Source organism: Podarcis pityusensis (genome assembly GCF_964106645.2).
Source record: "Podarcis pityusensis genome assembly, chromosome: 8".
Taxonomy (NCBI): domain Eukaryota; kingdom Metazoa; phylum Chordata; class Lepidosauria; order Squamata; family Lacertidae; genus Podarcis; species Podarcis pityusensis.
The window spans coordinates 86,342,994-86,360,359 of NC_138033.1; the positions used below are offsets into that span (position 1 = coordinate 86,342,994).

The following is a 17,366-nucleotide window of genomic DNA, read 5'->3' on the forward strand; positions in this document are numbered from 1 at the left end:
ACCCCAAAGGATTGTAACTGTGTGAACTGCACACCTGAGCCGAGCTAATATTTCTTTCTCTGCTGGGAAAATGTTCGCCTGCTGTTTTCTGGAGCTTGACCCTCTCTTAAAGGCGCAGGACAGGCTCCCTCCGGATCAGCTGGCAGGCCTGGCCACGCACAATTGCCCTGTCCACAGTCCAACGGTCTCAGAGCAGGTTTCTCGTCCTTATAGGCTCAGAAGCGACGAGGCTTTTGCGCGGGGTGGGGCACAAATCCCCCTGCAGGACCATGCGCAGCGCAGAAAGGACCCCGTCAGCATCCGCTGCGCCCCCCCAGGGGGAAGAGGCGCGTGCAGGTCGGCATGGCTGAGAGATGCGATGAGCCGAGAGAATCGGCGAGGCGCGTTTGCCCAGAGATGTCCTACTCCGGCTGAAACAAAGGCAGTTATATAAGCCCTTGCAACAGTTCAGCGCACTCCTAGCATTGGGCAATGCGCTGCTGCCCCCTAAGGTGTAATCTGCTCCAAATGCATGCAGAAACCTGGCTAGGGCCACGATGTGGGGAGGCGCCTCAGACCCACCAGCAGGTGCCTCTTCTGCCCCTCTTTCTCAGGGAGAATCTCGAGGGGGCTTGCTTTCCCGGCCACTGAAGCAGCATGCTGGGGCGCTCTCCCACTGTCCCTGGCAAAGGGCTTAGTGGGGGTGCAGCAGGCTGCCATTCAGCCAGCTAACCCTCCCAGTTGCCATCATCTCCACGGAGGGACAGGTCAGACTTTGCCCACCTAGTGCCCCCCAGATGTTGGGCTACAACATCTGGGGCTGACAGAAGTTGCAGCTGATTTTGAGGCGGTTCAGTGCATTCTAGCTCTGCTCACACCTATGGGTCGCAACAAAGGCTATATTGCGCCCCAGCAACAGAAGCAACAAGAGGGGGCAAAGCCGGTGGGGTGGGGGCAAAGCTAGAAGTCTCCTGGTCCTTTAACAGAGAAAGCCTCAGGTGTGGTTATTCCCAACACAGGTTTTCAGTGATTTGGAAGCCTTCATTAGGGCAAGCAGGCAATCACCTGAGATATACTGGACTGGGCTGAGGAAAAGAGGGAGCCAAGGGGCCTGCTGGTCTCTTCAAGTCTGTAAGTACAGGGTCCACTTCAGGGTTTCCTAATGCCTAGCAGTGGTGGTAAAGTACTTGTCGACTTCTCTTGAAGTATGTAATAATAATAATAATAATAGTATTTTATTATTTGTACCCTGCCCATCTGGCTGGGTTTCCCCAGCCACTCTGCAGGCTGAGACTCAGGGCCACCTCCCTTTTTCAGCAGCAGAGAAAGGAGCTGTTATATTGTTTAGCCCTGGTAGTTAGGATTTAGAGAGAGACTGGCCCCATCTATGTGTTTATGTATTCTGTACCCTTTGTTAAGCTCTTGCAAGAATGTGCAATTGTAATGAAAATTATTTAAAATGGAGCAACACCACAGGCCAGCCAAAGATTAAGATTGATAGAGAAGACCTTCCTGCAACTCTTGGAAGGGGGGGTGTGGTTTTTAAGAGTGCCTTCCCAGTAGGACTCCCTCTCCAGAGGGGTGGGGGGTACTTTTTCTTTACAGCTTCCATTGGCTGCTCAAACTGCACCTTTTGAAAACTGAAGAATTGTAGTTTGGTGTTCTCCCTGTAATGTGTAGTATGGAATTACTGTTTTTGGGGCTAGAGTGTGGAATTTTGTTTAACTGTTTTAACTGTATCGTATACCTGGGACTTTTCTGGGGTAGGGAAGGTATCGGTACAAGAAGAAACCAGCAGAGAGAAGCAGACTGGATGTAAAAATCTGGGAAACTGAGAAAGTCTTTGGCACTGACGGGACACCCAAGTAGTAGTTTCTTCCTTCCTTCCTTCCTTCCTTCCTTCCTTCCTAATGGTGGAGCTCATGGACATCTAGTGATGCTGATGGTTGCAAGATGCAGGACAGTTAAAAGGAAGTCTTCCTTCACTCAGTGCACGGTCAAACTATGGAACAGGCACCCACAAGAGACAGTGATGGCCACCAATCTAGATGGCTTTAAAAGAAGATTAGTCAAATTCATGGAGGGCTATTGATGGCTGCCAGCCATGATGTCTATGCTGTGCCTCCACAGTTCCTGCTGTTGACAGAAATGCTTCTGAACACCAGTGGAAACCACAGGAGGGGAGGGTGGTCTTGCATTCAAATCCTGCCTGCTGGTTTCCCACAAGCATCTGGTGGGGAAGTCTTTATCAGGTGAAGCTGAGGGGCCACCACTGAGAAGCCTCATTCTGTGGTAGAAGTCGTGCAGGTGGGCAATCTAAGGGGAGACCCTCTTTGTAGATGGTGTTGCTTCACGTCTTTCAAACACCAGTGTGCCAATTCTGTGTGGCCCAAGCAGCACTATTGCCACTTGTCATGGCTAGGGCATGTTGAATTTTTCAGCTTTCAAATCCTCAGAATGAGGGGTGCTAAAAAGTTGGAACATGACTTGAGAACTCAAAAGATATTTTGATTAAATTAATATAATATAGTTTTGCTTAGTAAATGAGTAAAATTACATAGAAATGATTAAAAATGATTGCAAATTACTTGCAGCTATATTCTATATTAATTTTATTTATTTATTATTATTTAGTATTACCTGACATTTTCAGAATGTAAAATTATAATTATAATTCTTTGGTTTTCTGAAAGCAGTTGATGTGCTTCTTCATCAAATGTAGACTTACCAAGCTAAATGTTGCCCAGTCACAAAAATTATAGCAGATTTGGATTCCTCACACCCCAAAGCATATTTTTAAGACCACACCTCATGCAGTTTGGAGACCCTGCACAATGTGTTCTGTTGAAGATCTTCATGTGTGGGAAAGTGGTCCAAACCTTTAAAGGTCAAAATGTACACTTTGCATAGAGCCCAGAAATGAACTGGGATCTGATGCAGTTGGCATAGTGTTAGTGCCGTAGACTCATAATGCCCGGCCCCAACTTGACACCCTTGCAGGTGTCCTTTGGCCTAAAGTTCAGTTTCTGAACCATCTTAAAGAGCAGCCCCATGTACCCCACATTACAGCAGTCTAGCCAGAGTATGAGTGACTGGTGCCAGGCTACCTCTGTCCAGGAGTCACAGCTGGCAGTAAAAGGAATTGGTTGCACATGGGCAATCTGTGCTGCCAGTAACATAGGTCAGTGGTTCCCAAAGTGGATGGTGCCGCCCCCTGGGGAGGATTACCCGGGGGGGGGTGATGCTAAGAGGCAAGGGGGCAGCGTGGGGGTGCTGGAGGTGTAAATGACTACCAGATTTTGGAAAGCTGGTATCGTTGGGTCAAGTTCATCACTTTTCTTGAATTAATTAAACTAAACAGTTTTAATTGGATTTTGAATAAATGTGCAATTAATTGTTACTCCTTTGAATGTTACTATGCTAATATCTTCCTTAGTGGGTCAGGAAAACCACTGTTCTTAATAATGCTTTTTATAGAGTATGGTGCACTGGGGGTGAGTCTATGGAACCAAGGGGGCAGGGGCCCCCAGAGGTTTGAGAACTCCTGACATAAATGGTCCCAGGATGGACACACACACCAGATTCCAAACATGGGAGTGCAGCCCTGCCGATGAAACCTCAACGGGCAGTTTCCTCCCTATATGTTTGGAAGGGATTAGTTAGTGCCCTGTGTGAGCTCAGTATATCAGTAAGTTTTCAACCAGTGTGCTGTGGCACCGTGGGGTGCCTTGAATGATGGCCAGGGGTACTGCAGGCAACACTGGTTTCTGTCCCTCTTTCCTTCCCTCGCTCCTCTGATTCCCTCTCGCATCTCTGCCTCCCAAAGGCTTGCAAAACTGTTTGTTGCAGCAGCCCTGGCTACAAGCTCCCCAGGCGAATGCGGCCTCTGGGGCTGGCCAGGGGGTGCTTCCCAGGCCCCTGTGGGGCAGTGTGAGGAGGCACCTCTCTTTTGGATGGGGGTGGGAGTGGGGCGTGGGGAGCTGCTAAGAGGCCAAGGGGCGGCAGCAGCGACTGCCTCTCTCAAGGAGAGGAGGCGGAGGGAACACTCCACAAGGGAAGGTGTTCGAAAAAGGGTGAGATGCTGCCAGCTCGGCAGGCATGGGGTGACATAACTGGGCTCCTGAGCCCCACAGGGGAGTTGCAGAAAGAAGGTAGTTGGTTAAGGGAGCCGTGGACCCAAAAACTTGAAAACCTCTGCACTGTATAAATACTGGAGGGTTGAGCACCAGTCTGCTAGTGACACCTTCTGGAGCTTGCCATTCACTGCAGAAACAGGACCACTGAAAGGACCCTGTAGCCAAATCAGAGCTCGTCCAGACTTCCTTTGGTGCCACCTTTCTAGGCGCAGGTCCAGCCTTTAAAGCTCCATGTTTGAGCACTGGGGGGGGGGGTTGTCCCTGCACTTTGCCCACTTAAACCTGTGTTTTGCTGCTGAATCAGAGCAAACGGCAATCAGGTTTTCCGTGGAAAGCGCTGCCGCAACAACAGCAAAACTGCTTGGACATGAGGCTTTAAAGCCTGGACAGCACAGCGCAAAAGGAAGTCTGGATGAGCCCCCAGACTCTTATCCTGGAAGACACCAGGAGATCCATCTGGTCAGACCAGCCTCTGGCGCTGGTCAGACTCAGGGGTCAGCAATGAGATGCATTTTAAATAAAAGGACACATTCTACTCATGTAATAACACGCTGATTCCCGGACCGTCCGCAGGCAGGATTTAGAAGGCGATTGGGCCGGATCCGGACCCCGGGCCTTAGTTTGCCTACCCAAGGACTAGCTGAATACCTCTCCTAACACTCATCATCCCTGAAGCCTAATTGCAATGGGCCAAGATCTGCTTTCCTGGGCCTGCTGCAACCCTCACCAACCACAGCCAGCACAAGGGGGGGGGGGGAGAAGAACCTCCGCCGCCGCCGCCCAGCCTTTTCCCCTCCATTCTGAATGTTCATAGGCTTTCTTCTTCCTCTTTTGTCTGTCTTCTTCAGAGCAGAAAAAGAATACACAGCAGAGGTGTGGGTTTGGGACACCTACACATGTAAACATGGATGATTTATCTTTATTACTCTGCACTTGTTGGTTTGAACTGGTTTGGATTTAAACACTCGTTGAACTCATTAGCAAAAACAGAGCTAAGGTTTTTTTTTAATAGCTTTAGTTGAGCTAAGTTCATTTTAATTAACTGAGAGAAGAGATAAGGCCAATCATTTCGTGCAGCTAACAAATACATTGGTTAGATGCCTCAGTGATGAAATTAAAAATGTTGGAGTGAATAAAGCAGCCTTATCTGACAAGTTGACAATAAGGGAAAGCTGCATTTAAGAATTTATAATGTGTGCTATATTGCTTAGAGAGTAGGACTAGGGCCTGGGAGACCAAGATTCAAATCCTCACTGGGTGACTATGGGCCAGTCACTGCCTCTAGGCCCAGCCTACCTCACAGGGTTGCTGTGAGGATTAAAGGAGGAGGGGGCGAAACATGTATATGCCACCTTGAGCTCCTTGGAGAAAAACATGGAATGTAAATGCAATAAATGAATATATATAAACAATATAGCTGGTCACTAGGGATGGAAGGGTCAAGTTTGGTTCAGTCAGAGTCTCTTTTTTCCAATCTTAAATTTGGTTCTCCACATTTCTGCAGTTTCAGAGTTATCCCCCACCCCACTGAAAAATAGCCCCCTGAAACTTCATTTCAGTGCAAATTTGTCCTAATCAGCACATGATTGTATGCAGCTTTGCATACAAACTAATGCACATATTTTTAAAAAACAATTCCTCCTAATATATTCACATTTGGTTTGTTCTGACAAATATATTTGTATGCAGACTTTCTCCTAATTTGTGTGTTTTCATAAATGTTTTTTGGCTGGAGAACTGCATTGCAAAATGTGGAAAAGTGCAAATTCCAAAAGTTAGCTGTGTTTTGGTCCTCTTTTTTAAAAGTGTGGATTTAAACATTAAGTGCTGCAACTTTCTCCTCCATCCCTAGCTGGTCGCCCCTCCCTGAAATGTGGCAAGGTGGGTTTTACCTGCAGCTGGTGGCTCTCTTGGCATGACCAGGCTGCTCCTGATGCTCATCAGCTCTGCTTTGTCCTATCCAGGGAGTGAGGATGGCGATGCAAGAAACCCAGCAGCGGCCTCAGCTTGCCCCGGCACCTTCCGCTGTGATCCTGGGTGAGATGCTGAATGAACACTTTGGCCCCATGCCTGTCAAGGCCCCCATCACCCGAATGAAGAAGAAGTCCTCTGGTGTCTACCTTCCCACGGTGAACCAGGATCAGGTCCTGGGAAGGAGGCAAGCAGCGAACGCTAAAGAGAGAGAGAGGGTAAGCAGACACAGAGACTGAGGTTTGAGAGTGAGCCCTCTTGAACACACAGTAGAACTTAATTCCAAGGAGATGTCCACTGTATGAAGCCACAAGAGTTTCTGACCTCCTAGTTACAGAATAATAGGATAGTAGAGTTGTGCCATCTAGTCCAGGCTCCTGCAATGCAAGAATCCTGCCCAAAGCTGTCCCCAGGTGGGCTCAAACCACCAACCTTCTGGTTAACACCGACCCATGGCACCACCTGCAGGAATCTCACCTAAATCATCCATGACAGGTGGCCATCCAACCTCTGCTTAAAAACCACCAATGAAGGAGAGTCCACCGACCTTCCAAGGAGGTCCATTCCACTGTCAAAGAGCCTCTTCCCCTCAGAAAATTCTTCCTAACGTTTTGCCGGAATCTCCTTCCTTGCCATTTGAATCCATTGGTTCAGTCCTACTCTCTGGAGGAGGAAACAAGCTTGCCCCTCAGATATTTGAAGATGGCTCTCATAAATGAAAACATCTGCCAGTTTTATAGGGGCTGAATGAACTGGTGGAAGGAGGAGCCTGGGGAAGTGGGTGGGGGTTGACTCTGAAGGGAAACACCTGCCAGCTGACAGCCTTCCCCATTCTGGCCTTCCAGAAGTCTTGGACTACAACTTCTATCAGCACCAGCCAGCCTGGTCATACGAAGCTGCGGCTGATGGAAACATGTCAGTTCTGGCTGGGGCTCATGGGAGTTGTATTTCCAGACACCAGGAAAGCAGCCAGTTGGGAAAAGGCTGTTCCAGAACATTATGCTAAGTAAATCCGGGTCATGACGAGCATAAGGAAATCTGCTAATGATTGCAAAATACTTCCTGCTCTCTGGTCTTTTCTTTAGTTTTGTTCAAGCAATTGGTGGGGTAACAATGTGAAACACACTTTATCCTCTGAGGTGGTCAAAGGCTGAGTCAGAGTTGGATGTGAATGTGCTGGTACAAGCAAATGCCAATGTTGACAAGTAAATGAGTGCGAAAACAGGTCATTTACTGATGGGTTTTTGGAGATGTGCAGGTGAATTTCAGGAATTACTGGGTCCTGGGGACAGATTTTCAATATTTACTCTGAGTACATGGTAAAAGCCATTGTTCAGTGTTAAATTGTGGAAATGAGGATGACATTGGGCTCAAAATGTGCCAGGAAATGGGGGAAGTGCCCAAATTTTCAGACTTTTCCCACTAGCCTCCCCAAAGATTAAGAACTACCGGTAAATGCCAACATTTGCCGTACCCCAGATAGATGGTCATTGAAGCCTTGCAAGCTGTATGGAGTGGTCATTGCATTTTACAAGTTGATTCCTTGGGGCTTGGTAGAGAAAGAGATGTTCTTTTTTTGTACCCAGATGGCCATTCCTCAGTTGCCACCAGCCAACGCTTCCTGGAATATTTTGTCTTCTGGGGGAAGGACTGTTTCCTTCTGCCAATTCCTCCAGGAAAGCTGTCAGGACACAGCAATAAAAAAGCTTTTATGCTGTTAGAGAGCATTCTTATCAGGAAATCAGCCATTGCTAACTGTTTACTCTAGATAGCTTGGGTAAACTTTGAGGAGGTTAGTTCGGCAACCTGGTTGCATCAGACTTTGGCAGAAGGCAAATGGCAATAGTTTCTTGGGAGTTGAAGGGAGGCTGGAAGAGGCTCATAATGTCATACTCATTCCACTTCTGTCTCTGGCAGGTATTTGTGTTGTGTCAAAAATTAAAGACAAAACCAAGGCAAAATCTATTTAATTAAAGACAAAAACGGGGGGGGGGGGCGCACAAAGAGTTGTTTTAAACTGTGTTTAAATTGTTGTAACTGTTCTGTGGCCTTAGAGTGAATAGCAGGTAATTAGAATAATAGAATTGTAGAGTTGGAGGGGATTCCAAGGGTCATCTACTCCAACCCCCTGCAATGCAGGAATCACAGCTAAATAATCCTAGACAGGTGGCCATCCAACCTCTATTTAAAAACATCAAATGGAGGCACCACCTTCCACTCTCAAACAGCTCTTACCATCAGAATGTTATTCCTAATAATAACCATAGTAATGTGAAGTGATACCTCTCCCAAACCACTTTCATCTCCCTTAAAAACTCTGCTGTCTTAAGTGTTGTTTGACATCCCCAAACCTGCAGCAGTTACAGCAACAGCAACAGGATTATTAAGCATATGGCAAAACTGGAGTTTGAATCTCTGTCCCTCTGTCCTCAGGCCAAATCTTGAAAGTAAACAGGGGTGTCTATTGTGGGCCTCCAGATGCTTTTGAGGCTCCATCTCTCATCACCCCTGACGGTTGGCCAAGTTGGGTTGGTGCTGATGGAAGTCAGTCCAGCATCTGGAGAGCCACAGGTTAGCCACCCCACTATCATGTCCAATTAGCAGGCAGCCAAAGTGAAGAAAATGAGTCATAATTTGGTTTCATGAACAGGTTAGTAAAAATGCACATCTGGAAGGACAGGTGATGGGAGGGAGGGGGAGCTCTTCCCAACTGCTCATCACAGGATGAGTGCAAAGGAAGGAAAGGTTTCTCCGGCTTGAAGGGCTCAGGAGACACTAATCTCTCGGCTTTAATTGCTTGCTTTTAAAAAAAAACACCACACACAGATAAAGAACTTGAACAGTTGCTTTTCCAAGCTCAAAGCTCTCGTGCCACTGATTCCAAAGGACCGGAAGCCCAGCAAAGTTGATATGCTTAAAGCCACTGCTGAATACATTCGCCTGTTGCGCTCAGTTTTGGAAGAAACTGGAGGGTGTGAGGTAGGAGAAAAACTAACTTTGCAACCCCCCCACCCTTCCCGAACTTCCTGTGAACCTCATTTTAGAAATGGGTGAGGACGTTTCTTTCCCCCCTTGGTTTTAATGTATCTGTGTGGGGTGGGCAGGTTTCCTTGGGCCAGGTAAAGCAACAAAGAACCCTGCCACACGCTGCCGTCTGCTGAAGAACCTCCTGAGTTTGTTGCAAAACCCTGTGCTGTGCAGGTTCCAGGGCATCCCCTGGAATGCACCTGTGGAGCTTGGGCCCTGCTCACTGGGACACCTGTGGCACTTGAACAGCAGCTGCTTCCAAGCGGGTTACTGCAACACTGTCCTTCCCTGGAAAGCTACTAGCAGAATTGCAACTGACTTTCCCCAATGTGGGGTGATTGATTTGGGGTGGTGGATGGTATACATCACACTACCTTTTGCGTAAATAAGTGGGTAGGGAAGGTATCTCCCCCCCCCCCGTCATTAATTTTTCCTTGAAATAAATAATTGAATTTGCACTAAAGCACTTGTGAGGCAATAGCAAACTTTAGCCATACCTGGAATTGTACAGCGAATACATTACATTCACTGTGTTTATTATTCATCTATTTAATACTTTAATATCCCACCTGAGTTCAAAGTGACAGAGATGGTTCTCCCCCTCCTCATTTAATCCCTACAAAAAGCCAGTTAATGCTCTGCCCATGAAATCATGCCGGCTCTTTCCCAAGCACCCCTTTCTTTGCAATTTTTCGTATGTATGTGGTCATCCAAGCTGTCTCACTACTGATCTGTTTTCCTTTCTGCTTCCACAAGCTGAAAGATCCAGCAGCTCACGATCCTTCTGGGCCCTCTTCAGTGCCAGCACCACTAGAAAAGTGCTCACCAGCCAGTCCCAGGCCCCAGAGACCCAACAACTGCATCAAGATGGAAAATGGGATGGAAGTGGTGTGGGCAAACCCAGTGGTTCAGAGTCCCATGTGGGCCTGGGAGGAAACACTTATTCCTACCTATGTGGGGATTTTGGAACTTCACACAACCGGATAGCAGGTAAGGTTTTCTCCAGGGCTTGGTTTTACCTTTTACCTTTTCAGTGGTTCCCAAAGTTCGCGATGCCGCCCTCTGTGGGGCTGTGGGATTCGGGGGGGGGGGGGCACTAAGAGGCAAGGGGACAGCAGGGGGCGCTGGAGATGCAAATAACTTTGAAAGGCTAGTACTGCTGGATCAAATGTACAAATTTTGTGGAACTGGCTAAGCTAAACGGTTTTAATTGGATTTTGAATAAATGTGCAATTAATTGTTACTGTTTCGACTTTTTTGTGTTCAGCGCCTGCTAAAAACATTCTTCTTTAGGCAAACCTACCCAGATGCTTATAAATGCCAATGTGAATTTTAATCGGTTTTTGTATTTTAAGTATTGTAATTTTTTCTTGGTTTTATCATTTTTTCCTTTTTGTAAACTGCTTTGAGGTTTGTTGGTTTGTTTGTTTGTTTGTTTGTTTGTTTGTTTTTACAAGCAAGTGGTGTATAAGTTTCATGAAATAAAACAAACAAATAAATAAGATAAATAGTAGCTCATGCACTTACCCGGGTAATACTATGCCCCCCCCAAGAGGCAGTAGTGCCCAATTTGGAAACAACTGGTTTAAGATTATACATTTTATGTTGCTATTTTATTGCTATCCTTTACCTCCTGTTTTCATTTCATTCCAGTTTAATCCTTATCCTATTCTGCATGCTGCCTTCAGGATGCAGGATGGAAAATCAAGAGCGCAGGACTGGAATCAATCAGCAAAGATGCAGATGCACTTCCACACCTGCAAACAATTTGTCTTTCAGAGCCTCCTTTGGTGCAGATGGAGGAACAGCTCTTCAAGACGCAGCACTTACAGAAAGGAACCCAAACCGGGGGTTCTTGTTTGATGAGTTTTCATTTGTTATGTTTAAAATTAAATTAAATCTGCCACAATTATGACTCATGCTTTGCATCTTTGCAGTCTAGTCTTTGGACCAAAATTCATTGTGGGGAGCAAAGAGCTTCACAGGGTAACTGAAAGCTTCCCCTAAATATGGGAGGGTGTTCTCAGGAAGGTTCAGCTTGAGAGAGAAGCCAAAGCAGGGGGTTTTGTTTGTTTTTTGCTCCATGGACCTGATCCTTATTAGGAACAGCCTCATGAGCTATTTGACAGCGAAACACACTACCTCAGAAGGTAGTGGAGGTTTCTGAACCTCACTGGAAGTTTTTAAACAGATGTTGGATGACTGTTGTCTTCAGCTGAGATTCCTGCGTTGCAGGAGGTTCAACTAGATGACCCTTTGGGTCCCTTCCAATTGGGTCTACCATTCTATGATTCTAAGATATGTACGTATGGCAATTTAAAGTGGATCCAATGAACCGCAGCCAGAGGTGTGTGTGTGTGTGTGAGAGAGAGAGAGAGTGTGCTTTGCATCATCCTCATCTAAATGGCAGCCCATACTTTCTTCCCCATTTAGTTTACCTTTTCCTTGTTCTGCAGATGATGTGATAAGGGGAAATCGTGTTCCTTGGGCAAGCAGATTGGGTGGCCAGGTTGGGGGGGGGGCTTTATGTGTGTTGGGAAGTTTTGCTGTGCGCCGTCTAGCTCCATGCCCTTCTCTTCCATTTTTGCATCACCTGAGCACAACCAAACCATTTTGTTTCCATCAGCCCCAAAAGAAAGGATGCACCATGCTTACTCCTGGCAGAGAAAGGCACATTTGCTGTAATTTATTTTTACTCTTAAAACAGCTGTTTTGTACAGAACTGCTCTTGTGCAAAACTGCAGTGGTCAAAAAGAAAAATGGCCTTTGCAGGAAAAGTGGGGGGGGGACAGTCTCCATGTTTTGTGTCCCTGGGTTGTGTATGCTTAGAATCAGGGAATTGTAGAGTTGGAAGAGACCCAAAGGGCCATAAGTCCAACCCCTTATGGGTGTGTGTGAAACGTACTGTTTATGCCCGTCTCCACAGCAGCTGTTTGCACCAACATGGCAGCGGTGCTGCTTCTGCAGGAGCTCTCAATGTCAGCGGCTGCCGAGGCACTTGGCGCGCGGGGCAGGGAGAGAAGCAGCAGCCGTGGCCTCCACCAGTGGCTTCGGACCCAGGTCACTGAACACTTCCACATGGCGGCTGGCACAGGACCAAGCTCAAGACACGCAACTCATCACAGCTGATGAAAAATTGGACATTTCACCTTTAACAGGTGTATCAGAGGAGCATATCAAAACCAGAAAAGTTCACATTTTTGTTCCAGCCCGTGATGCCATGCAAGCTGGTGTTAACAATCCAAAAAAATGGAAGATAGAATTTGACACAAGGGAGCGCTGGGAAAACCCACTGATGGGCTGGGCATCTTCCGCGGATCCTCTGTCCAATGTGTTAATGACCTTTTTACGAAAGAAGCTACTATAGCCTTTGCTGGGGGGGGGGGGGAATGGCTGGAGCTATTATGTTCAAGAGCAGAGGATTCCAAAACCTAAATCCAAGTCTTATAGTGCAAACTTTTCTTGGAACAAAAGACCAAGGGTGTCCACAAAATAGGTTGGCATTGGCTGTCTCTGCGTCTGACTGTGAATAAAGTCAGCTGTGCTGTATTTATAGTCCATGTATAATACATCTCTTAATCTCCTAATAAATTTGACCTTTAAAAATAAAAAAGTACTGTTTATGTTATTCTCTGGGCCACACTGTGGCTTTCTGTGTTGGGGGGGGGCAGGGGAAGGGTCTGGAGATCAGAGACTCCCCTGCCTCGCCCTGTCATTCTTTGCCCTGGAGAAGGCTATCTAGGGTGAGCTGTTGGTTCTGAACTTGGCAGGGCTGGTGCGTCATATGAACATCATTTTAAATGCTGCTCTGTGCAAAATCAGTAAATTGAAAAACATGATTTCAAAAATGAAATTTAAAATTGTCTGTTTTCCCTTCCATGAAACATGCGTGAAGTTTTGGCATTGGTAAAAGTTTGTTGTTGCAATACTCTGTGAACAAAACCATTTAAGAGAAAGGGGGGGAAACCAGGTGTGCATGCACAGGTAAACTAATCCTTGCATACCTGTCCATAATGGACGTCTAGTTCATGTAACTTCCAGAGGGCAAAGAAGTACTAACTGAGGATGGGGGTGGGAGGGACAGACAACAACACATAGCATGGAGGCATCCCATCAAGCACCACACACTAGTGTGGGAACATCAAGGTGGATTTCAGGGTAAAATTTAAGGTCAGATCGGGTTAAGGTAATTTATAGAACAAAAATTGAGAAAGAGGGAAAGGATTTGTTGAAACAGCTAAATTGAATTAGAATACAAAAAAGGGAGGTGCGAGAAGGTCGATGAAACAAGTAAACTAAAGATAAGGATATGGAAATACTGGATGTGTTTTCTTAAATGTTTTTGTTTTTAAATGTTTGTTATTTTTCCCTTATTGTTGTGCTGTATTGTTTTTTATTGTTTTTTATTGTTTTTTGATGTAACTTTTTAATCTCTCTTTTTTTTCTTTTTTTTTCTGTAATTGTTAAACTTTTAATAAATATCATTTAAAAAGAAACCATCAAGGCGGATTTCAATGGAAAGTCCTCAGAAGCAGAGAAATCAGAACTATGTGACACAGTTGTGCATTAGCCCCCTGGAGGGTGCACAGCCTCACACCCGTACAGCAACAAGGAACACAACACACAGTGGGATAACAGACTGTCACAATTTGCATGTGGGATTCCATCACATACCAGCAAATTCAGGTTGCCCAATTAGCGCAGAGTTTTTTTGCCACTTTTTTCTGCTGCTTCCCCCTGCCCCAAAACTGTTTACGGGTCAAAAGCGATGGGAGAAACGCCTTTCTGCATATTACCTGTCCAGTAAGTGCAATAACCAGCAGTTGGTACTTCTAGGAGGCTGGAGAAGAGACTCACCATCATTGCCTTCTCCGACATTTGCCTTTTGCTGCTGTATCAGCCTCCTCTGGAGAAAGGATATGGGAGCCAGCTGAACCGCATTTAAGCCAGGCTCCTTGGAGAGCGGCAAGACCAGAAACTTCATCGTTGGTTAACTCTTGTTTTGCTCTGTGGTTATGTACTTAAGCCTGGATGATTTGGGGGTTTTGTGGGTGTGGGTGTGTTTGTAACGTTGAATTTATTCTGTGATTGCCAAATTGTTGCTTTTTGTGATTTCTGAAATCACTGACTTGCTCTGCATTTTGTTTATTTGCATTTCTAGTGCTCTGCATTGTGATGCTTTGCATGTTTGCTGTAAGCCGCTCTGGGCGCAGCTCATTGTGGAAAAGCGGCATCCATCCCCACAGCAGAAAAACCCCGAATGAATGCTCAATAGTCAGTGTCGTATAACCTCCCCGCGAACTCTAAGCGTACAATCCAGTTACTTACTTCCATCAAGGATCTCATCGGGCTGGGCGAGATCGTTTCACAAAAACGTGACCCCTGATCGGCGGAGGTGGTCCTGGCTCCTTGCCTCTTCCCTCTCCCGCAGCCCCGCATCCGAGGCTCCCGTCTCGCGGGCCACAGAGTGGCGCCCTGCTCCTCCCGCGCCAGCGCCAGATGCGCGCTACATTTCAAAGGCAGCATCTTCCCACATGCGCAACGAGGTCTGTTGATCGCCGCCGCAGCGCACCGACTCAGACCATTGGGTCCCTCGACCCCGTGCTGCCTACACGGACTGGCAGCGACGGCTCTCCGGGATCTTGGACGGGCGTTTCTCTCCCCGCCCTACCTGGGGAGCTTCGGGGTGCCAAGCAGGTGCCCTTCCCCTGTCGACTCCTGAGCAGCAGCCTATTCCTACTCCTAAGTAACGCCATTAAAACAAGTGCCGCGCAGCCAAATAAAGCCCCTCCTAAGGGAGGCCAGCTCCATCGTCGGCTACTTCTCCTCCTTCCAGCCCCTTAAAGGAGAGGGGCGCATCCTTCCGGCCCACCCATCGGGGTCCCCCCACCCGGCTGGGGGGGGGGGCTTCCTCGGGGCAACGGCCCATTGCGTCACCGCTCCTCCCTGCAGCAGAAGACGAGGCAGCGCGGCGGCTCGGTGGCCGAGGGACGCGGCGCCTCTGGCTGTGCGCGCAGCCGTCCGGAGGGGGGCGCTCGGGGCGCGGAGGGGAGCCGCCCTTTTGTCATCATCCGAAGCGGACGGGGCGAGGCGGGCAGGTTGCCTCCGCCGCCCGGTTCCTGGGTCTCGGGTCCCTTTTGGATGCTGCTGCTGCTGCCGCCGCCGCCTCCTCCCCCTGCCCGGCATCTTCCCCACCTCCCTGGGCGGATCTCTTTCTCCGCGGCGCGCAGAGCAGCGAAGGCGCCCAAGGAGACCAGGAGGAGGAGGAGGCGCGAGGCGCGGCGAGGGACAGATCCGGAGATCGCAGGATGGGCTCCTCCGGTGGGCTCCTTTGACTGGAAGGGGGAGAAGGGACCGCGCTGCCGGGGAGGAAAGCGAATAACCGCCCCTGCAAGGAAGATGCGCTAAACGGGTAAGGAGGAGGCAAACCTTTCGGATTTCATCCGCACCTTCGACAAGTCGGCTTTCCACTTTATTGTCTCTGCTTCTGTTGTTGTTGTTTTTTTAAAGAAATAGGTAAAACCTATTTGTCGTTGAATGTTTTGCACCAGTGAATCTGTGGGTCGAAAGGTGCCGCCCACCTCACCCCATCTTGCAGCAAAAAGGAAAACCCCAATGTGCTGGGGTTGCTGCTGCTGTTTTTCGTGGGCTGCTTGCTCCCTTCGCCAGCACGCGAGTGAATTCCGAAGAGCCCAGGCGGTGTTTCTTGAGCTGGAAGCGGAATATAGGTGGGGATGGGGGTGGAGGTTACTCTCTTGCACGGTTTGCATAAACCAGATTGGCCTGTTTTTGCAACAATTTTAAACCGACCGTGGCCAAAAGCCCTGTATGCTACAACACAGCAGCAGCCCATTGGACAGAACTGGCTGCTGGTCATCTTAAAGTGCGTGTGCGTGTGTGTGTGTACACACAGGTGTATTATGGATACATTGATCCCTAAAAATGAAAACCTTCTGATCTGGCTTTACATGCCATGGAGATTCTCTGGTGTTTGATCTCTGGGGATTCCTCTGGTTTCCTAGGCAGCGGGTTCACACATAGATACTTGGCAACAGAGGTGGGTCTTAGCTCTGCACTTTGAAGTGACTGGAAAATGCTGGGAAGTGTCCCTGTGGCGGCTGATTCTCTGGGCCAGATCCAGGGTCCTCTTTGTGTCTGTGAGGTTCTCTTCCTCCACCTTGTGTGCGGTTAGGAAGGAGGACAGGAGGGAGGACTCCTGAGCCACACTTAACCTGGGCTTGGCCTCATCCCTGCTGAATATTCATCTCTTCCTTTTGTTTTCTCACTGTCAAAGCAAGCTCCTCATCGTGAGGGCTGCTGCAGCCATGGCTCACCCAGTCTCCTCTTCCAGGACGTCTCATGAGTCACAGCCCCTGCGAAATAATCGGAACATGCTCAGTAGGTCTAAGGAGGAGAGAGTGTTGCAGCCCTGAGCTTCACTTTGAAAACAATCCTACTTCCCTTTCCAACTACCAGGTCTGTGGTTGCTCTAGGCGCTGCTGTTTGTCAACCAGGACCATCCATATTTTTATTTATTTATGCATTTATATCCCAACGTTTTCATCCAAAGTGCTCAAGGTGGCATATGTCGTTCTCCCCCTCCTCATTTAATCCCCACAACAACCCTGTGAGGCAGTGACTGGCCCCCAAGGTCACCCAGTGAGTAGGGATTTGAACCCTGGCCTCCCAAGTCTTAGTCTGACACTCGAACCACCAAGCTTCACTGGCTCTTGTCAGTGCTCAAACTACAGAATTCTGTGATGAGACCCCATAGTTCCTCTTTCAGAATGCTTTGAGGTGGGGACATCCTTTCACCCCCTCTCTGTTTTCACGAGAATCTTTCCAACCTCTTTCAACCTCTGTGGCTTTGGGCCTGGAGGATGAGGAGTGTCTGCTTTGTTGACTCAAGCGGCGATCTGCTGGTGGAGCAGAGTGGGGTCCGGCTGTCCTCCTTAGCCACGGTTTTCAGAAGGTTGTGGGAGCAGCATGGTTTCATTCCAGTAGGAATGAGACACAGATTGGGGCCCACGGATTGCAAGAACGATACCCTATTCTTTCTCATCTTCCCTGTAATTTGAGCATTGATCCTTCTCTTGGTATTTCACAGAGTAACAGAAGCAAAATGGTAGAAAAGGGGAAGCCTCTGCCCCAAAGAGCTTACAAGCTAAGTACTGGGGCTAATGGGAGTTGCAGTCAAAAACATCTGGTGGGCATGATGAGACATCAATAATGTAAAGCACTCATCCTGGCTTC

The 17,366-nt window shown here is 47.9% G+C and overlaps 2 protein-coding genes, 1 long non-coding RNA gene and 1 pseudogene across 5 annotated transcripts in view; 3 read left to right on the forward strand and 1 right to left on the reverse strand.

Moving 5' to 3' along the window:
* LOC308483588 overlaps window positions 1-14,988 on the reverse strand; it is an 18,369-nt gene extending 3,381 nt beyond the window's left edge. Inside the window, exons 1-2 of the long non-coding RNA XR_013989708.1 lie at window positions 14,442-14,988; window positions 6,008-6,287 (exon numbers count right to left, since the gene is read on the reverse strand). This is a non-coding gene — a long non-coding RNA (uncharacterized lncRNA). The remainder of the gene's footprint in view (window positions 1-6,007; window positions 6,288-14,441) is intronic.
* Window positions 2,368-10,841, forward strand: FIGLA (folliculogenesis specific bHLH transcription factor). The gene is made up of 4 exons (XM_081017621.1): window positions 2,368-4,052; window positions 6,080-6,304; window positions 9,870-10,103; window positions 10,767-10,841. Exons 1-3 carry the CDS (start codon window positions 3,933-3,935, stop codon window positions 10,098-10,100), a joined length of 576 nt encoding a protein of 191 aa, XP_080873747.1. The 5' UTR covers window positions 2,368-3,932; the 3' UTR covers window positions 10,101-10,103; window positions 10,767-10,841.
* LOC308483546 (NADH dehydrogenase [ubiquinone] iron-sulfur protein 4, mitochondrial pseudogene) lies at window positions 12,057-12,726 on the forward strand (annotated as a pseudogene). The gene has a single exon. The product of its transcript is annotated as an NADH dehydrogenase [ubiquinone] iron-sulfur protein 4, mitochondrial pseudogene (transcript).
* Window positions 14,989-15,087: 99 nt separating the features above from the next.
* ADD2 (adducin 2) overlaps window positions 15,088-17,366 on the forward strand; it is a 72,700-nt gene continuing 70,421 nt past the window's right edge. Inside the window, exon 1 of one of the 2 annotated variants that reach the window (XM_081017377.1) lies at window positions 15,088-15,525. The gene's annotated coding sequence lies outside the window, so the exon portion shown is untranslated. The remainder of the gene's footprint in view (window positions 15,526-17,366) is intronic. The other variant, XM_081017376.1, reaches the window with a different exon arrangement.